The sequence below is a fragment of the Epinephelus fuscoguttatus genome, linkage group LG17, assembly GCF_011397635.1.
Source record: "Epinephelus fuscoguttatus linkage group LG17, E.fuscoguttatus.final_Chr_v1".
Lineage (NCBI taxonomy): Eukaryota > Metazoa > Chordata > Actinopteri > Perciformes > Serranidae > Epinephelus > Epinephelus fuscoguttatus.
This window is the reverse complement of record NC_064768.1, coordinates 86,844-108,285: the sequence shown is the minus strand read 5'-3', so window position 1 is coordinate 108,285 and position 21,442 is coordinate 86,844. Positions and strand designations below refer to the sequence as shown.

Here is a 21,442-nt window from a genome sequence, read left to right as displayed (position 1 = left end):
AAGGAGGACAGAGGTCAGGCAGACCATTTTAAAGTGGGGGACCTTGTTCTAAAGAAAAATGCACGGCAGGCCATGAGGAAAGGGGACAAACTGGAGGCCAGCTTGGTGGGACCTTACAAAATATTAAAGCTGGAGGAGAAGACCGCTCACCTGGTGTCAGAGAGGGGGACACAGTCAAAAGTCAACATTGACCACTTGACTCATTACTTCCAGCCAGAGGAGAGGATCCCTGCCAAAATCAGGAAATTGATTGATCCTACTCCTCTGGCTGGAAGTAATGAGTCAAGTCACACATCAGTCACACCCCCAGCAAGGCAACCCACAAGCTGTGAAGCCCAAGGACCTCCACTCAGTGCAGATATTTGTAAGTACACTGATAGAGTACACCCCAAATTATGCAAGTCATGAATAACTGCCATAACAATGTTTTATTCTTTTGTGTTACAGTAATCAGAGACGTATGGGCAGGAAGGCGCCGAACGACACTCTGGTCAAGACTGGGGCCATATAAATTATATATGGAAGACCTCCTGTACCTGACCCCGGGAAAGGAATTGGAGAGTCAGGTAGCCTACCTCAAAGAACAATTATTTGACTGATGTGCGCCTTTGCAGATTGATCACATAATTGTTTTCATAGATCATTAATGCATATCTCACAATGGTTGGGAGGAAGAGTGGTGCGGTCATTAGACAGCTATGCAATGACCGCAGTGTGGCAGGGCAAACAGAGAGGCTTGAAACGGGTGAGTAGGATTAATTTCTTATGCCTTTGCAATCCAGTGAGTTTTTCTCAGTTGGATATGTATGGTATATTTGATTTCTGTTGTAGCTGGCCCTTGATCGTGATGTGGCTGCAGGAGCAGTCTGTCATGAAGGACACTGGACACTCATTGTGAGTATTCCTAAATGTTAACAGATGTGGACACAATGACACTTATGTTTGAGGGTTTGCTAATATTTGTTTTGCATTTCCATAGATCATGTACCTGAAGGAGATGAGGTCATTATACCTTGATCCGTACTGTGCCACTCAGCAACAGATTGAGAGGTGTAAACATGTAACAAGGTGAATCAGCTGTAATTTGTGCATTAGACATGTATGTATTCATGCATTTTGGATAACCTTGGGAGCAACAGGCGAATTACATTTCCCTTATGACTGTACTGTTTCACTAGACTGGCATAAGCTTGTCCTTTTGAGGGCCCTTGACACAATTCAAGTGGTCTTAAATTTAGAATCCTCTTACCTGGGCTTATGTTACACTTTCCTGACTGTGGTCAATCTGTGTTCTGTGTAGGGCACTGGTTCGCCAGAAGTGTCCTGCTATCGGGAGGTGGACATGTGCTACACTGGCCCATCCTAGACAGCAGGACACAACATCATGTGGGGTGTTTGTGTGCAAGGTAATGACTCAGTGATCTCTGTACCTGTCATTAAACTGTCATTCAAATTGTACTCATGAGACTTTTAGCTTGCAGAGCAGATTTTGCTGGCCCAGCAGATTGACTATGCAGTGGACCAGGAGGGTGTGGCCATGCTAAGGATGGACATGGCTAAAGCGCTGCTGGCAAATACAGGTACAAAGGACTCTTCCAGGTTTACTTGTTTGTGTCTGTAATGGCAACTGGACTATATGTATGCCTGTGTTGTAGATGACCTATCCCAGCTGTGTCGGGCTTGTGGGGAGGAAAGCTCCGGGGCTGAGATGGACGAGTGGGTAAGGAGATCAATTCTTGTCCCGGCCAACGTCGGTTGGACGCCTTGGATGGGTTACCTCACGGTCACTGGGTGAATACTCAGTCTCACACACAGCTATTGTTAATGTGTAGTTTACTTTACTTAACCTGCATGTCTTGCACTTCAGCGGTCACTGGAGCAGCTGAGGGAACATGGGAACACAGACGACCACAGCTAAGATTGAAATCTAGTATCTGACAGACATTGCCATACAATTCTGAGCATTATCATGATTTCTCATTAACTGTTAAATTGTACAACCTCCTGGGATGAATGATTACCTGACACACTGCTTGGATGGTTTCTGAGGTCTCTTTTCTCTTTTTTTTAGATTGAATGCACCACCTGCTGTCTGTGGTACCATTCAGTGTGTTGGACAGCCCTCACCAGAGCAGGACTGGCTTTGCACTGCATGCGCCACATGAATCGGCACTGCGGTTTCTATTCTACTGCCCCCCTAAGTGACAATTACTTGAGCAAACACATTCAAAATGAACTCATCTCCCTTGTAGCAAAGTGCACAATCGATGCAATTGTGGAGAAAGTAAAGAAAGCTAAATATTATGCTGTTACCATGGACTGCACTCCAGACCTCAGTCACAATGAGCAGCTTTCAGTGGTGCTACGGATTGTGAATTGTGAAACCTCAAAAGGTATCTCCATTCATGAGCACTTTGTTGGTTTTCTTCAGGCACTTGACACAACAGGAAAAGGGTTATGTGAGTCATTTTTAGGGCACCTAGAAACACTAGGTTTGGACCTCTCCAACTGCCGTGGCCAGTCTTATGACAACGGCAGTAACATGCAGGGTAAAAAGCAGGGGGTCCAAAAGAGAGTGTTAGAACTAAACAGCAAGGCTTTGTGTGTTCCCTGTGGAAGCCACACTTTGAAGCTTGTTGTTGGGGATGCTGCCAAGTCATCTGTGACATCCATCAGCTTCTTTGGTCTGCTACAGCGACTCTACACTCTGTTCAGCTCCTCAGTTCACCGCTGGTCCATTCTCACAGAGCACGTCAAGAATTTCACACTGAAGGCATTGTCAACAACCAGATGGGAGTCCAGGGTTGAAGCTATCAAAGCTGTTCGCTACCAGCTTCCTGAAATTGTGGAGGCATTGACTGCTCTAAAGGAATATGCCATGGAGAAAAGGGATGCAGAAGTTGTTTCAACAGCTGGAAGCATCTGCAAGGAGATGCAGAGGTGGCCTTTTGTGGTAAGTACCATTGTATGGTACAATGTGTTGTTCCAGATAAATAAAGCCAGCAAGACCCTGCAGAGCCAGAAGGTTTGTATTGAAACAGTCAGGAAAGAAATCAGGGCAGTGACAGAATTCCTTCAGGAATTTTGGGATGATGGGTTCAACACTGCCAAAACAGAGGCCAGGGAAATAGCAGAGAAGCTTGAGGTAGAGATGAGCTGGCCAGAGGTGCGTCAGAGAAGAACAACCCAACAGTTTGAGTATGAAGGCAAAGAGCAAACTCAGTCAACTGCAGAAGAGATCTACAAAAGAGAATTTTTCTTGTCTCTTATTGATAAAGCTCTTATTACTTTAAAGGAAAGATTTTCACACATGGAAACCTTCTATGAGCTGTATGGATTTCTCTACTCCACTGACGTCATGAGAAGCACTGAGAAGGAAGGGAAGCTGGATGAATGCTGCCACAGAGTGGAGCAGAGATTTGATGATGTTGATGCAGAGGACCTGAAACTTGAGGTAAAGGGAGCAGTTAGATCCTTCCCCACAAATATCTCAACACTATCTGAGATGCTTGATTATATCTATAAGGAGAATATCTTAGACCTACAGTACAGGCCAAAAGTTTGGACACACCTTCTCATTCAATGCGTTTTCTTTATTTTCATGACTATTTACATTGTAGATTCTCACTGAAGGCATCAAAACTATGAATGAACACATGTGGAGTTATGTACTTAACAAAAAAAGGTGAAATAACTGAAAACATGTTTTATATTCTAGTTTCTTCAAAATAGCCACCCTTTGCTCTGATTACTGCTTTGCACACTCTTGGCATTCTCTCCATGAGCTTCAAGAGGTAGTCACCTGAAATGGTTTTCCAACAGTCTTGAAGGAGTTCCCAGAGGTGTTTAACACTTGTTGGCCCCTTTGCCTTCACTCTGCGGTCCAGCTCACCCCAAATCATCTCGATTGGGTTCAGGTCCGGTGACTGTGGAGGCCAGGTCATCTGCCGCAGCACTCCATCACTCTCCTTCTTGGTCAAATAGCCCTTACACAGCCTGGTGGTGTGTTTGGGGTCATTGTCCTGTTGAAAAATAAATGATCGTCCAACTAAACGCAAACCGGATGGGATGGCATGTCGCTGCAGGATGCTGTGGTAGCCATGCTGGTTCAGTGTGCCTTCAATTTTGAATAAATCCCCAACAGTGTCACCAGCAAAACACCCCCACACCATCACACCTCCTCCTCCATGCTTCACAGTGGGAACCAGGCATGTGGAATCCATCCGTTCACCTTTTCTGCATCTCACAAAGACACGGCGGTTGGAACCAAAGATCTCAAATTTGGACTCATCAGACCAAAGCACAGATTTTCACTGGTTTAATGTCCATTCCTTGCGTTTCTTGGCCCAAACAAATCTCTTCTGCTTGTTGCCTCTCCTTAGCAGTGGTTTCCTCGCAGCTATTTGACCATGAAGGCCTGATTCGCGCAGTCTCCTCTTAACAGTTGTTCTAGAGATGGGTCTGCTGCTAGAACTGTGTGTGGCATTCATCTGGTCTCTGATCTGAGCTGCTGTTAACTTGCGATTTCTGAGGCTGGTGACTCGGATGAACTTATCCTCAGAAGCAGAGGTGACTCTTGGTCTTCCTTTCCTGGGTCGGTCCTCATGTGTGCCAGTTTCAGTGTAGCGCTTGATTGTTTTTGCGACTCCACTTGGGGACACATTTAAAGTTTTGCAATTTACGGACTGACTGACCTTCATTTCTTAAAGTAATGATGGCCACTCGTTTTTCTTTAGTTAGCTGATTGGTTCTTGCCATAATATGAATTTTAACAGTTGTCCAATAGGGCTGTCGGCTGTGTATTAACCTGACTTCTGCACAACACAACTGATGGCCCCAACCCCATTGATAAAGCAAGAAATTCCACTAATTAACCCTGATAAGGCACACCTGTGAAGTGGAAACCATTTCAGGTGACTACCTCTTGAAGCTCATGGAGAGAATGCCAAGAGTGTGCAAAGCAGTAATCAGAGCAAAGGGTGGCTATTTTGAAGAAACTAGAATATAAAACATGTTTTCAGTTATTTCACCTCTTTTTGTTAAGTACATAACTCCACATGTGTTCATTCATAGTTTTGATGCCTTCAGTGAGAATCTACAATGTAAATAGTCATGAAAATAAAGAAAACGCATTGAATGAGAAGGTGTGTCCAAACTTTTGGCCTGTAATGTATATCCAAATATGAGTATAGCACTGGGACTTCTGCTCACTCTCCCTGTGACAGTGGCCTCAGGTGAGAGAAGTTTCTCGAAACTGAAGCTCATTAAAACATATCTGACGTCAACAATGTCACAGGAGAGGCTGTCTGCACTCGCTGTTCTCTCCATCGAGCAAGAAGTCAGGAAGTCAGTGGATATGGATCTCCTCATTGCAAGATTTGCTGAGGCCAAGCCTCGCAAAATAAGATTTTAGGGACAAAAGGGAGAAAATACAAAGACTCCGAGAAAAAGGGACAAAAGAAAACATGGAGAGGGAGACAACAAGAAGGGACAGGAATATGTGTAAAAGGGACAGGAAGAGGAAAAAAGACAAGGACAAAAAGGAGAGAATTTAAAGACTACAGAAAAAGACAGGAAGAAAAAAAGAAGAAGAAAGGAAAAAAGGGAGAGGAAGACAACCAGTAAAAGGGACAGGAAGAGAAAAAGGAAAAAGGGAGAGGAATATGAGTAAAAGGGACAGAAGAAGAAAAAAGACAAGGACAAAAGGGAGAGAAATACAAAGACTACGAGAAAAAGACAGGAAGAGAAAAAGAAGAAGAAGAAAGAAAAAGGGAGAGGAAGACAACCAGTAAAAGGGACAGAAGAAAACAATGGAGATGAAGACAACAAGAAAAAGGGACAGGAAGATGTGTAAAAGGGACAGGAAGAGAAAAAGAAAAAGAGAGGAATATAAGTAAAAGGAACAGAAGAAGAAAAAAGACAAGGACAAAAGGGAGAGAAATACAAAGACTACGAGAAAAAGACAGGAAGAGAAAAAGAAAAAAGAGATTAATATGAGTAAAAGGGACAGGAAGAGAGGGACAAAAGGTAAAACAAATAATACATGTGTATTCTGTTAAAATGTATGTATCTGTATAATTGACCTGTTTTGTGTGTTGTCTTCTCATTTCAGCACCACAACATAGAGGACAGCAGCTGCTGCTGCCCAAATTTGAGCTGTGTAAAGGTAAATCATCTCTGTCACATATACAGTTATGAAATAACAACTTATATAGTGAAATCAATTATATGTATGTGATCCATTCTAAGTGTTCTATCAGAGAACCTGCTGGTAAAAAATAATACTGTTAAAATGTATGTATCTGTATAATTGACCTGTTGTTTTGTGTGTTGTCTTCTCACTTCAGAGGGCCCCATGCCTGCCTTTGCCTTGGGCCCCAAATTTCCTAAATCTGCCACTGGGTGGAGAGAACCCCCTTCTAGCCCATTTTTGGGGGCGCTGAAGCACCCCTAAATTGAATCCAAGCACCCCCAAAATTTGAGAGATTTTTTTTTTTCTTTCTGTATGTCCCTTTTTAACAAGCTAGAAAAGTGTCAAAACCATACAGTACTTGGTACAGAGGGGCTGCAGCTGCGGATGTTGCTGAAGCAAAAATCCGGGAGTGGGAGGAGTTAGGGGAGGCTATGAAGAAGGACTTTCGGTGGCGCTCAAGGAAGTTCTGGCAGACGATTAGATGCCTCAGGAAGGGAAAGCAGGGCTTATCTCAGGCTGTGCTCAGCAGAGAAGGAGAACTGCTGACCCGAACTGGGGACATCGTCAGGCAGTGGAAGGAACACTTTTAGGACCTCCTGAACCCGGCCGTCATGTCCACCATGGAGGAGGCAGAGCCTGAAGTCTCTGGGAAACTTTCGCCCATATCCCTGGCAGAGGTTGCTGAGGTAGTTAAAAAGCTCCCCAGCAGCAAGGCACTGGGAGTGGATGAGATTCACCCTGAGATGCTGAAGGATCTGGACACTGCATGAACAGGGGCCTCAGCCAGACGTTCCCAGTTCACCCTCACTACATGTTTGGGTTTACCAGGTCTGTCCGGCAGCCTCCCCTGCCATCTGATCCAACTCACCACCAGGTTTTGATAGCTGACAGCTTTGCTCCTCACTTCACCCGAGTGTCCAATGCACCTCTCACCCTGGGCAACACCAGAAAAAGCTAGAGTCCAGCCCCGCTCCAGGAGTATGGTTCCAGAGCCAGTGTTGTGCGTGGAAGTGAACCCAACTTTATCTAGTTGGTACTGCTCTGCCTCCAGCACCAGCTCCAGCTAATTCCCCACCAGAGAGGTGACATTCCACGTCCCCAAAGCTGGTCCTCTATGCTGGAGATCAGCACGCCCAGAGCCCTGCCCCTGCCTGCCGCCCCGCACACAATGCATCCAACCCCGATGCCAATCACAGCAGGTGGTGGGCCCACAAGGTGGTGGTTACCTCTTAACCGTTTTGTTTTCTGGGAATAACTGACACAATCAGAAACCAGAAACAAGTCGTATTTTCGGTTTTGGCCAAAAAACAAAGAAACGGTTTGTGAGGTTTCTACCGTTCCTACCGATCCTATTGTCACTTACATTTGGGCTGTGCCCTTCAAAATAAGGTTACCTCTTGGCCTTTACTCCAGTGGGATGTCTCTGCAGACCCGGAGGCTGCAGATTCAACCCACACAGACAGGCAATGAAGTAATGCAACAGCGTTTTATTGTATTGCCTGTTAATATGCAGCTGATAGACCATGAAAATTAAAGCTCTATAGTAAGTTTTGTTCAGGGTGTACCGTGAACAGTGAAGTCTGCTCTCAGTAAAACTATCAACATGACAGCAAGCACACCAAAAGTAGTTATTAAAAATGACTAGCAGGTGTCGCACTGCATCAAAGTTGTCATCAAAAATACAAACGTAATATAATATGAATGAATAGGCCTATGTTGACAGCCAGGTGGGAAAAAACAGATGTACATCTATGGAAAGGCATTTACTATAGGCTACTATCAATTAGAGTTAAGCTGTCACTGGACTTTCCCCTCAGTTGTGGTCACATGGAGACACTTGATGATAATTGTGTAGACAGTTAAGAGATTCACACTACCTGCTATGGTGGAATAAAAAGAGCCATCTAGTTTTCAGGTCTACTCTAGCAGACTGACGAGATCAGCGGGGTAGCTATTGCAGACAAACTCTGAGTAGCCTATGTTAACCCTAAATGAAACTCTGGATTTTCAGCTCCAGAAAGAGAGGTAACTGAAGCCCGGTGTCAGTTACTATGACAACTGAGTCTGTGAACCTAACCTGGTCGGGAGCAGATTTTCTTCAACAAACCCTGAGGTTTTCTCTGTCTCCTCCCTCTCACTGTTTCATTTCCTCATTTATTCAGTCCGTATCGAAGTGCATTAATTAGCGGAGCTTTTACTGTCTGCCACAATCTAAACCCACGCTGGATATTAGTTTGTTACTCTGGACTATCTAAAGTTAGGCTACTGATTTTATGTGCATCATTTCTTTGAACATCGTATTTTGTCTTCACTTTTAAATATTACACAGAAGTAATTCACTCTCAGCTCAGAATAAAAAATCTGTCATTTTTATTGCAAGTTGTTTTTTTTTTTTTATAAGTCTGTGCACATGGATCAGACAGCTGTCAGTCTGTCAGAGCAGCGCCTGCCCTGAAATGTTTATTGCAACAAATGTGTAATCTCAGTTAAAATGATAAAAATCTGTGTGAAGCTTTAGATAAGTAGGATTAATGAATGATGATATCGATGTGATTGGTCACACTGATGGAACATAATTCATATAGGCTAGTCTAATATTGGAGATTATTAATATTTGTGAGTGAGCAGGATTGTGGTGCAGCTGCAGAATGTAGCTTGAAAGTGAGTTTCTTAAATAGTCTGTACGTGTTTTAACAGCATTGGACAGTTTATCAGATTCCAAGAAACACTGTGTTGTATATAACATGCAGTGTTTTGTACATGTAGCTTTGTGCTGTACTGTATACAGCATGTATCATAGGCTACATACTATCCCCTATTCATTTGTACATACTTTCCCTTTTATTAATACTTTTCTCACATCATGTGTATATTTTTACTCAAATTGTTTTGATTTTATTCTTCTCTTATTAGGGTCCGGGCAGCTAAGCTGGCTGGACACTATTGTAATCCTAGTTCTTCTTCTTCTTCTTCTTCTTCTTCTTCTTCTTCTTCTTCTTCTTCTTCTTCTTCTTCTTCTTCTGAAATCATACTTCCCATGGGTGAAAACTCACCAAACTTTGCACAAAAGTCCAGTCTCACGTCAGATATCCTCAGCTGTAAACTCAAGCCAATAGTCCTGATGGTGGCGCTACAGCAAGCGTCTAAATTTCGAAACTTTGAAAATTCATAACAAATCAACCATATGTGCTACAACTTCACAACTTTCATCAAACTGTAGCCGCAATAGTGAAGATACTTTTGTACACTTAAACCTATTAAAAATTATGAAGTTCACCACTCTGTTTTTTTCAAAAACTGTAAAAGTTCTTAAACCTATCTCCTCCCACAATTTTTGCTCAATTGACACCAAACTTGCTACAGAGCATCTTCAGACTGTCCTACAAAAACTATGTTTCTCAGATTTTTGATTTATCAAAAATTGAGCCTACAGTGTATCAAAATGTTTGACTGTAAATGGTACTGTAAAAATATACATGAAAATTCTTGCTAAATAAATCTTCAATGTTCAAGAAAAACAAATCACAAAATTCTAGAGGCATGGTAGATGATGTGTGCCAAATTTCAGAATTTTATCTCAAAAACTGAATTTTTGACAGCATTTTGAATTTTTCTCTAATGTGAACAATTGGAGTCAATGTAAAAATGGCAATTTTAAACATCAGTTTTTCACTTATGGAGCAAATCAATCATTGTTACAAACAAATTACCAACATCTCCATGCTGTCTAGATGCAATATGTGTATTTTCAGATTTTTGTCTTAATAACTGAATTTTTTGCAGTCGTTTCAAATCTGCCTTTCCATGCACGGATGGCTGCTTACAGTGAATGGCTTACTCAATTTGTGAAGCCACTGTTGAGCTGCTACTTGCCAATTAGCTCAGAGCAGTAGATGACCGCCTTAGGTTCCAGAGGTTGCGGATTCGAGCTTTAACTGGTGCAGAATCTACACTGTAATGTAAACATCTTCTTGTGCTCCAGCTTATTGCTTAAAATTGCCTGAGCGTGACTCATCACTGTGTAGCATCTTCAAGTCTTTTTTCTGCTAGAAAATCTGCCTTCTCATACTTGAAAATAAACCAAACTTTGCACAAAGATCCAGTGTCAATACTTAAGTATGAAACCATCTGAAGCTTCTCACTTTGCACATAGCTCAACTAGTTAAACATCAGTTTTTCACTTGTGAAGCAAATCAATCATTGTTAAAATAAATTCCATGCATGGACGGCTGCTAAACCTGCATGGCTGGCTTAGTCAATTTGTGAAGCTACACGTGAACTGTCACTGACTAATTAGCTCAGTGAGATAGAAATTGATTCATAGTCTCAGTGGTTGTGAGTTCAAGCCTCAGCTGATGCAAAAGGCAGATTGTGTTGCAAAATTCCTAAATGTCTTCCAATTCTTCTGCTTGTTGCTCAGAATTGCCTAAAAATGCCCGGACCTGACCCACCCGATTATCTGTATCTTTGCCTGTGTTCAAATACATGTTCAAATGTACAACTGACACAAATATGTAAACTAAACTTTTTAATGCAAAACATCCAGAAGTGAAACAAAACAGTTTCACAATTATGCAGGGGCTGCATCCATACAGCAACACTGAATATTGGCCATTGAAGCCATAGAAATAGGCTACTTATTATTACATAGCCTACGAATATGACAACTTTATGAATGACAACAACAACACAGCTTGCCACATTAAAACATCATAAAAACATAAAAGTGCATGAAAGTGTTACATCTGCTACCATAACCTTTGAACTAGGTTAGAGGAAAATCCAGGCCTGACCCTGTTTAGCTTAAAACATAAAAACAGTAAAGAAACTCCAGTCTTCTTCTATTCTCGGCTGCCTGCTCCGCTCCGCTCCTCTGCTGACGTCCGATCCTGGATTTCCCCCACCCTGCCCCGACCAAGCGTCGTCCTCTCTCCGGTCCTCCTTATAACTTGTACCCGCTACTTATCATCTCACTGCCCATGTGGTCCAACAATAGCATCACCGCCTTTCAAACAAAGGAACCGGGGTTGAATCCAACGTCAGCCGTTGAAGTATTTCTCACTTGATTGTGAATAAACCATTTGAACTGAGCTCTGCTGTTGTCTTAATTTCTGAGCCAACCTGTCATTCTTAATTTAACAGACACACATCAGGTAGGATATGGGTGAATAGCAGCTACAGACAAAATTGTGCTAAGTGGTAATATTAAGATGTCCTTTATTGAACCCAGGCATTGACACACAGTGCAAATACAAAAATAAGAGAAGCATAAAAACAAAACAATTTGAGTAAAAATATACACATGATGTGAGAAAAGTATTAATAAAAGGGAAAGTATGTACAAATGAATAGGGGATAGTATGTAGCCTATGATACATGCTATATACAGTACAGCACAATGCTACATGTACAAAACGCTGCATGTTATATACAACACAGTGTTTCTTGGAATCTGATAAACTGTCCAATGCTGTTAAAATATGTTCAGACTATTAAAGAAACTCACTTTCAAGCTACATTCTGCAGCTGCACCACGATCCTGCTCACTCACAAATATTAATAATCTCCAGTATTAGACTAGCCTATATGAATTATGTTCCATCAGTGCGACCAATCACATCGATAGAGATCATTATTCATTGATCCTACGTGTCTAAAGCTTCACACAGATTTTTATCATTTTAACTGAGATTACACATTTGTTGCAATAAACATTTAAGTGCAGGTGCTGCTCTGACAGACTGACAGCTGTCTCAGCCTTTTAAAGAAAACCTAAAAAAAACCGCTTGCAATAAAAATGACAGATTTTTTATTCTGAGCTGAGAGTGAATTACTTCTGTGTAATATTTGAAAGTGAAGACAAAATACGATGTTCAAAGAAATGATGCACATAAAATCAGTAGCCTAACTTTAAATAGTCCAGAGTAACAAATTAATATCCAGCCAGGGTTCAGATTGTGGCAGACAAAGCTTGGACATTTTTTATTTATTACTAGCGGTAAATAACTGTTTGTAAGCTAACTGTGATTTTACCGCCTGTTTATCAAGATCACGAGATCTCGCAAGATTCTGAGATGGACAGGGCTCAAACAAAGTTAACTTTCTCTTGATCTGTGTGGATGAAAAATGCAGCTTTAGTGTCAGAATATTGGGAAGATGTGTGGCTTGTGGAAAATGAACCCAATATTTACTTTAGTGACTACAGGGCGAAAGAATTGTGATCACGTTCATTTTCCTCATTGACGACAATACATTCAGAGCTGCCGCAAGTCTCCTACGGGGGCGTGGTGTGACGTCACGGAATCAGGAAGTGAGCTGAGTTGGGTATCTCGCTTCATCCAATGGCCCAATTCCAATCCGATCCCTTACAGACTCACTGACTTAGAGGCGCGTTCATGTTAAGTGCATGAGTGTGTGAGGGCTGTCCCATTGTCAAATCGTCAAGTCAGTGAGTCAGTGAGTGAGCCCTTTATGCCCCCTTACCATAGGTCAGCATCAATGCGGACTTACGGTAAGGAAATTACCCACAGTTCATAGTGTTGTGACGTCAAATACAGGGGTTGCCCTCGGAACCCGGAAGTGTTATAAGAAAAAAACGAAAACACGGTTGGCAGATATGCAAATGGTAACATTATGGAAGGAGAGCGAAAAAAACTGATAGATAAACAATGAAACATTAAATTAACAAGGATTTAAGATGGTACATAAACACATAAGAGTCAGAGGAATACCAGAGGAATATGCCTATGGCTATATCTATATCTATCTATCTATCTATCTATCTATCTCTCTATCTATCTATCTATATAGATAGATAGATAGAGAGATAGATAGATAGATATAGATATAGCCATATATATATATATATATATATATATATATATATATATACATATATACATACATACATACAGTACAGGACAAAAGCAAAGGGTGGCTATTTTGAAGAAACTAGAATATAAAACATGTTTTCAGTTATTTTACCTTTTTTTGTTAAGTACATAACTCCACATGTGTTCATTCATAGTGAGAATCTACAATGTAAATAGTCATGAAAATAAAGAAAATGCATTGAATGAGAAGGTGTGTCCAAACATTTGGCCTGTACTGTATATATATAGCCTATATTCTTTGTGTATGGAATATATGCTGACAATAACCGATAAATGATCACGCCCAGAGCCGCCAGTGTCAACAACATTTTGTAGAGAGGGGGATAAGCGCTGTCCCATTCCTATTTGTAGCATCCGGAGCCCTTTCAGACTCTCACACTCAATCACTTACAGCTGACGTCAGTTAAGTCAGTGAGGGTTCAGGACTTGAGTCTTTAGGGGCCGGATTGGAATTGGGCGAATATCTCTGTTTGTAGCTTTGGGGAGGGTCAAAATGAAAATAAATAAATTAATTAAAAAAAAAAAATAAAAAAAAATTAAGTCACACCCCAACCGCCCCCTTCTCTGACAAGTAAAGAACAGTCCCTTATATTTACAAATTACACGGATTCTGATCTGTTCACACAAATAATATTGAGACAACTCCATCTCTATACATATGCTGTTTAGGAAGTACATTACAAAAATACCAGGACATAACAACACAAAACAAAATAACAAAATATCACAAAATCTGTAAGAGGATAACCACAGAACAAGAGGTAGGAATAGAATTACGGGGTGTCAGTGTGTCATGTGCAGCCTAAAAGACTGAAGCAGCCACGCTGCGTAGTGGCTATCATTAGCCAGATAATGGTGTTTGGATTGCAGGCACAGCGTGACATTCTAACACTTAAGTATTAAGACTTTTCCGGTAGCAATTCTCCAGTGTCGTAAACTGTTACACCGTGTTGTGCCTGGAGGGTGACAAAAACGGCAGCCGCAGCGACAGGCCGCAAATGGAGCCGGGGACGTCGCGTGAAATTCCGAGCGGCACGGGGTTCCCTAAACCGACCGGTGTACGGGAGGAGACTCCGGGGGAAGAGGCGAAAGGCGGAGAAGGGAGCATCGGGATTCTGAAAGGAGGAGCGAAAGAAGACACCGCGGTGGTGGTGGAAGCGCAATGCGAGGATGAACAAGAGAAGTACATCAAAACCGGAGAGGGAGAAGATGCCACCGGCAAACACGAGGAGGAATTGGACCCACGAATTCAGGAATGTTGCTCAATGATCTGTATTACCGACCTAGCCAAACAGATGTCGTAACTTACATGTGCCCCCCCCCCCCAATCTGCCGTTTTTATATTAGTACATTTAGGCTACAAAGTGAAGCGTAATAAACATAAAAATATCCACGACACTTGTCTGCTCTTATTACAGGCTGGTACCTAGGATGGGTAACCTCAAGGCTGCATCTGCATATGTCCCCCCAGTGAACACTTAAGCATTGCTTATTCCCAGCATCTTTTCAGCCTTTCTGTTCATATTCTGCATTGAATATATATTATTTCTCTCCTGTGTTTCCAGGAGGAGCTGGAACAGCTCAACCAGGCCAGCGATGAGATCAACAAGCTGGAGCTGCAGCTGGATGTGAGAAAGTTGCTTCTGTACCAGTCAGGATGCTTGGACACTGTTACTTGTACTGCAGACATCACAGCGACAGCTTTTACCCAGTGTCATGACAGGGCTCACTGAACGTGATTTGCCATGTGTTTTCATCTGCATGCTCCCTTCAGGATGACAGGTCCAGCTACAGGAGGATCCTCACTGATTCTGCCAGGAAGCTCAATGCTCAGGGCTCACAGCTTGGTGCCTGCATCGAGAAAGCAAGGCCCTACTATGAAGCTCGCAGGCTCGCCAAAGAGGTGCGTTTTTCAGGTGCACACGACTCTGCAGTGTATGCACATGTAGTAATATGAGAGATACACTCAGTGAACACATCTTTAGTTCTGCAATAAACGCTACCTTCATGAAGTTTGTAAGGTTTATTTTTGTGTACAAACTCTGATAGACAATTGGTTTTAGTTTGTGCTGCTGTTGAATTGTGTAGTGTTATATTGTGAGATGTTCCTAATATTTAGCCTTGTCAAACTGTATTAGAAACACTTCTCCCTGACCTGCATGGAGCAGCTCAGAGGCTGTGGTAGACTGTATAGCACAGGGGCACTAGATTGACTTGAAGTTTTGAATTTTGTTAGAGGATTTTATTTTTCAAACTGAGTGTTCTGTATTGGATGATACTATTGGGGAATGTCCACAGCAGTGTTCATATTAGGGCTGCAGCTATCAGTTCTCTTAGTAAGTGAGTATTCTATCGATTATTCTGCCAATTATTTGAGTAATCGGATAAGAAATACTGCGTTTTGTCATTAAATTACTTAAGCTTTATTGAAGCGCAATAGCAATATATAAAACAGAAACAAAGAAAACTCTTTAATTGCAAAAACATACGTCTGCAGTGTTGTGACTATGTGTCTATATTAATAAAATGAGGTACATACAGTGGTGGAAAAAAGTTTTCGGACACCCTTAAAATTTTACACAATCTCAAATATTATCATGAAATATTTGTGTAAAAATCTTTTTTGTGTTTCAAAAGGTGTGGCTGCATTAGACAGATACAAACAAATACAAATTATATTTTTTTGTTTATTGTTTACAAGAAAAACTAACAAAACTAAATTCTTGACAGTTTCAATATGTCAGTTCTCAACATTGTCGGAATCAAAGTCAACAAATAACAGAGAATGTGTTCAAAACTGAACAAAAAATAAATAAACCATCACATCATCAAATTAATATTTAGTAGTCCTGCCATTGGCATGAAGTAGCCTGAGTGTCAGACTGAAGCTCCCAGAACCTTCAGTCTGACATGGCTTCCATTGAAGGCGATTTACAAGGGGTAGGGAATTTGATTTTTTCCCTAACCAATCAGTAGAGATCAACGACTCACCCAGAATCTGACGTCATTAGTATCCATGCCTCGGGGGTGCCGAAAACAAGCGAGCATAGCCCGTTTAAAATGTCTCCGTCGTCGTGCACACCCAGCCGCATCGCCGTTAAATCCAGTTTAGCAGCTTCCTTAATTTGGTCCTCCATTAACGCGAGTAGTGGCAAAATACCTCGATAGCATCGTTAATGTGGTCTGTAGGATCTGTAGCGGTCGCCATTGTTGCTATCCTCTCCAGTTACCCACCGGCGTACAGCTTGACATCAGCGTGGCGCTGATTGGCTAATCGCTAGACCCCCAGCGTTCATTGGTCCGTCCATCGTTTGGACGAGATAAAACGCAAATTCATTGAAGTATGCCAGACCAGAGATGCAAGCCTACTCAGTTGAGTGGGCGGGGTCTATGGTCTGGAACCAGGCTAGGCACGTAGTAGAGCTCTAATCCTGGCTGGCATGTTCCCCACGAGCCTTTCACACTGTTGAGGGGTAATCTTGACCCATTCTTCTTGAATTACTGCTTTTAATTCTTCTAAATTCTTTGGTTTATGCTTTGAAACAGACCTTTTGATAATCCACCACAGATTTTCATTGGGGCTCATGTCCGGGGATTGAGCTGGCCACTCTAAGACCTGGATACTGTGCTCCTGCAGCCAAGTTCCACTGGCCTGGGATGTGTGGCAAGGGGCATTATCTTGTTGAAACATCCAGTTTTTACCTCGACAGAACAGTGCATGCGCAGAAGGGAGCATGTGGGTTTCGAGAATGGTACAATACTTGGTAGAGTTCAATGTGCCATCACAGACAATGAGATGACCAACACCAGCAGCACTCATGCATCCCCAAACCATGATACTGCCTCCACCATGCTTGACAGTAGGTACTGTACATGCTGGAGATAATGCTTCGCCTGGCCTTCTGCGTACCCTCACATTAGTAGGAGGAAGATAAAGCTGGAAACTGGACTCAACTCACTCAACTGACCACAAAATCTTCTTCCAATTCCTGGCTGTCCAGTTCTTGTGTGCCTGGGCCCAATGACGCCGAGCTAACCTCTGTCTCTCATTGATCAGGGGCTTCTTGATAGCCTTGTAGGACCTTAAGCCATGATCTAAAAGTCGGCCACGTACAGTGCGGGTGGAACACTGGACACCAGTTTGGTTTGACCACTGCTGCTGAAGCTCCTGTGATGTCATTCGGCAGTTTTGCCTGCACATGCGGATCAGGATGTGGCCATTTCTTGCTGAAGAAACCCTTGGACGCCCAGATCTTGGTTTGTCTTCCAAGCTGTTGGTTCGTCTGTATTTCTGCAGAGTGTATCCAACTGCTGAAGGACTGCATCTGCACTTCCTGGCTATCTGGCGGCAGTTGTACCCTTCCTGGCTGAGAATCTTTATCTTCAGGCGTGTTTCCTGCGTTAGGTTCCTTGTTTTAGCCGTTTTTGTGTCTGAAGAACTTTCAAATGTGCTGGCTTTATGTAGACACAAAGCTTGGCAACAAAAATTGTGTCTTTTAATAAAAAGAACGACCTTCATCACTGGTACCAAAATGACCCAATACTCAAAATTTCTTATGTATTTTTATGGAACCAATCAATTTTAAGTTTTTAATGGCTTTTTAGGATTTATTTAGTATTTTGGCTGTGACTGTACTAAAAGAAATTGCACTTGAAGACCTAAGAGTGATTCTTAATGCAATATTTCACAAATGCATGGGGTGTCCGAAAACTTTTTTCCACCACTGTAGTTATCCAGGAGCATTGGTCATGCCGTCTGGGTTATTTTACCTTTCGCTCTGCACACGCATACAGTCAAGTTACTTCCTTCTCTAGCTCTATCCAGTTCCTGTCTAGATGCATTTCAAAATAAAGGTCCTGCCTGTAGCAGTAGTATTAAACATTACATGCAGTATGCACTTTAACTGCTGTGACAGATCAAAGGATGCATCTGCTGTCTGTAAACTCAGCTGCTTGCTCAGTTGAACATGGTGGAACCCCCTGCACAAAACTATCCAAGGTACAACTCTGTGACTCTCTGAAAAAGAGTATAATTAATTTTTTTTATTGGTATTTATTACTACGCCTTCGTAAATATCATACTTTAAGTTCCTATGACTGGCTAGTTTAGACTGATTCACTGTGGTCAAGGGGTGCCTTACACCTGCTGACCTCAAGGCAAATAATTTGCCTTGAGGCTTTTTAGTAATCAGATTATTCGAGTAACCGGAGGAATCGTTTCAGCCCTAGTTTATATGATGCAAAAATATTTGTTGAGTGCATTTTTGTAATGATGAAAATAAGACTAATTTAAATAAAAAGTAAACTTTGAAAATGAGAACTTTAAAGAAACATTTAGGCAAAAACTAAATGACACTGTGAAAGATGGATGAATGGACAAATGAACTAATTATTGTTTGATGCAAAGCCTTATTTAACCACCTGCATGCATCTGTGGAATCACACACTGCAGCCTAGCTTCCGAATACAGAGTCCTCTACCATCTAAAAATATCTCTAGGGTAACATAATAAGTGCTGTGGTGTGACTGTAACATTAATATTACTTTTAGTTTGCTGCCTTTCATGTCACTATCAGGAGTGAGTAAGTTACATATTAATGTTAACAGTCAACAATCTTCCTCTAGATGTTAGCAGATCTACCATTATATTATCCACAGTTTTAGTCCTCGTTTGCTAAACTCAGATAATGAACAAGTGAGTGAATCCAGCTTCTGAATGATTCATTGCTGTGCAGTGGAGAGGACAGGTAGCTGTGGTAATGCTAGGTAACGAGGAGCGACACTGAGAGAGGTTCAGACAGCCAGAGTTTGGGATGATTGGAGCAGAGTCAGTTTGTTGTATTTCTGTAGAGTAGAGTCACATGAGTACTGTGTGGGAACAAATGCCTTTTCCAGTTTCCACTGGTAGAAAAGAACACATCTCTAATAATGTTAACTGTACACAAGATAGCAACAGTTGGAGCCTCAAAATGCTTTGATGAGAGAAATAAAATATAAAAATAAAAATACAAAGGAAAGGAGTGTACAATGCCACTGACGAATATTAGACTAAAATGGCCGCTGTTTTTGTTGAGTTAAACTAGAATTAAACTAACTAGAACAAATCTAATTTAAACACTTTGAATAACTGGTAATACATTTTCTGTGTGTGGTGTGGAGGGAGCTAAAACTACATTTCACTGTGCAGTCCTGTATTGTAACAACAATACTACTACTATAATAATGATAACAATTATAATGATAATAATAATAATTATAAAATCATTGAATCTATGAATGAGTAGCAGGTGGTGCTAATTATGCTACTGAAGAAGAAAAGGGAAAAGGGTCACAACAACATTATGTAATTAAAAGAGCGCCAGCCAGGAGAGAATGAGAAACACGATGGAAATACAGCATTCATGTTTGTTTCATATATTTTTTATTTTAGGAATATCACAGTCTCCTCATTGCTGCACACAGATCTCAATTGTACTCAAAGACAGGGTTATAACTGTATTATTATTGTGAGTGTTAAAATACCTCAGTAAAAGATATAGAGTATTTTTAATACTTTAAAACAGCCTTAATATACACTTGGTAATTGGGCCATATGTGAATTGAAATAGCCACCGTAATCCTCCACTGAGCATAACACACGCCAATTCAACAGCAGTGCTTTGAGTATGGATCCTGAAGCTTAAGTAGAAATATGACATCCTCAACTCAACTTAACTCAAATTTATGTATAAAGCACATTTAAAAACAACTCTATGGAGGTATTTTTGTGTCTTTTTGTTGCAATCATATAAACCTGTGTTTAGAGCATATTTCTTGAACTGCAATCAAAAATCAAGTTTGTAAGTAAAAATGTATGATCGTTTCGCTTATAAATCAGTACTCTTTGCTTGCAAGTTAAAAAGTTTTGCTTGCAGATCAGTCCTCTTTGCTTGTGAATTAAAAAGTTTTGCTTGCAGATCAGTCCTCTTTGCTTGCGAGTTAAAAACTTTTGCTTGCAGATCAGTCCTCTTTGCTTGCGAGTTCAACTGCACTTAATGGGCGGGGCCTAAGCTGATGGATGAGAGAAGAGTTTCTCTTGGTGGATTTGACATGGCTCCATACAGAGCGGGCTACACCCACGATTCCCTCTCTCCCACTGGAAATGCTCGACAGTCGGCATTACTGCTACAACCGTCGAATAGTTCTGCCCTGGCTAAACAAAAGCAATATACATGCACCAGTTCAAATAAAACATTCTTGCTATTATTAGACCTAGTCCACACGGACTCATGTACTTCTGAAACCGTGTATTATGCTATGGATTTGGCTGTTTGGCTACACGCAACTGCACTTTTGGGCCCCCGAAACCGCGTTTCTTTCCAGGGTGAAGTTTTTGGAAGACTCCGGTGCCAGCGGTTGCGTGTAGATAGGATAACCGCAGTATTTTATTACCTATCTCCATTGTTTGACGTCAGAGCGACAGTAAATAGCTCTTTTCTAAAAGTTTACTAACTACTAAAATTCCACATCCTGTGTTAAATACAATGTATTTAGCTATATTTACACTGAAGCTTGATTCTGCACTCTGCACTTAGCCCATATGTGAATGTTTACTGTTGCTATGGCAACAAGTGACAGCTGATGTTAGCGTTAGTTAGCTTAGCTCAATCATCCAACAAACAATAACCCATAAAATTATAATTCAACATATTTAAACAAAGTCAACAACAGCTAGCAACAGGTACAGTCCTTAAAACCTTAGCTAATGTGTTGTCACAGGTTAGATTGTCAAAATTAAAGTAATAACAGCTAAAATCGCTGAGGAACTACGCTACCATTAGTGAGGGTTGCATCCACTCGTATGCAATTACCTTACGTTACAGTTCCCTCAAACAATATCACGAAGCACAATAGAAACTATATAAACAAATTAACTATTAAGGGTACAGTACTAAAATCTGAAGGTGCTTGGGTGACATTTACCTACCTGAAAGAATAAATTAAAACAAACAGTGATTTTGCTGGTCTTCAGTAGCTTTACTTTAGGTGTAACTGCCAACTGAAGAACGCAGCGTAAACCAACCGTTTATATACCCAGATTTTTTCTCGTGCCTTTACTCAAATCAGTTATGCTTTAAATTGAATGGGGGGCATCTGTATGGTATCTGTAAAGATACAAAATCGATATCATATGCATAAAATAATGTCACAATTGAGTGGGCAGATACACATAAATACCCTATATGTCACACTAACTTTATTTGTGAGCATGCTATCTGCTCACTTTGGATGGCATATCCAGCTGCTCGACCTAACGACCAACGAAGGAGGCTGCTCCTGTTGCTAGCTACCCCAACTACACTACCACAAAAGCAGT

The 21,442-nt window shown here is 41.3% G+C and overlaps 2 protein-coding genes across 3 annotated transcripts in view; both read left to right on the top strand.

Moving 5' to 3' along the window:
* The first annotated feature begins 336 nt into the window (after positions 1-336).
* On the top strand, positions 337-11,455 carry LOC125904267 (uncharacterized). 2 transcript variants are annotated; one of them, XM_049601580.1, is made up of 11 exons: positions 345-364; positions 448-745; positions 832-894; positions 980-1,068; positions 1,301-1,406; positions 1,475-1,580; positions 1,656-1,720; positions 2,072-2,953; positions 3,296-3,454; positions 6,113-6,166; positions 6,348-11,455. In XM_049601580.1, the coding sequence occupies exons 2-11, from the start codon at positions 647-649 to the stop codon at positions 6,441-6,443; spliced, it is 1,719 nt and encodes a 572-aa protein (XP_049457537.1). In that variant the 5' UTR covers positions 345-364; positions 448-646; the 3' UTR covers positions 6,444-11,455. The 2 variants fall into 2 exon arrangements, with proteins under 2 accessions (XP_049457538.1, XP_049457537.1); XM_049601581.1 differs by lacking the exon at positions 3,296-3,454 and having other exon boundaries at positions 337-364.
* A 1,677-nt stretch (positions 11,456-13,132) lies between these two features.
* The window catches only part of sh3bp5lb (SH3-binding domain protein 5-like, b), a 40,292-nt gene continuing 31,982 nt past the window's right edge, over positions 13,133-21,442 (top strand). Inside the window, exons 1-3 of the mRNA XM_049601597.1 lie at positions 13,133-14,341; positions 14,654-14,714; positions 14,861-14,989. Of these exons, the coding sequence (XP_049457554.1) occupies positions 14,085-14,341; positions 14,654-14,714; positions 14,861-14,989 (447 nt within the window). The 5' untranslated portion in view covers positions 13,133-14,084. The remainder of the gene's footprint in view (positions 14,342-14,653; positions 14,715-14,860; positions 14,990-21,442) is intronic.

Excerpts from the sequence above, each read along its gene's own strand:
- LOC125904267 (XM_049601580.1), top strand. The coding sequence starts at position 647 with ATGCATATCTCACAATGGTTGGGAGGAAGAGTGGTGCGGTCATTAGAC. Across the intron at positions 895-979 it reads AAGGACACTGGACACTCATT|ATCATGTACCTGAAGGAGAT; the intron begins GTGAGTATTCCT and ends GCATTTCCATAG. Across the intron at positions 3,455-6,112 it reads CAGAGGACCTGAAACTTGAG|CACCACAACATAGAGGACAG; the intron begins GTAAAGGGAGCA and ends TTCTCATTTCAG.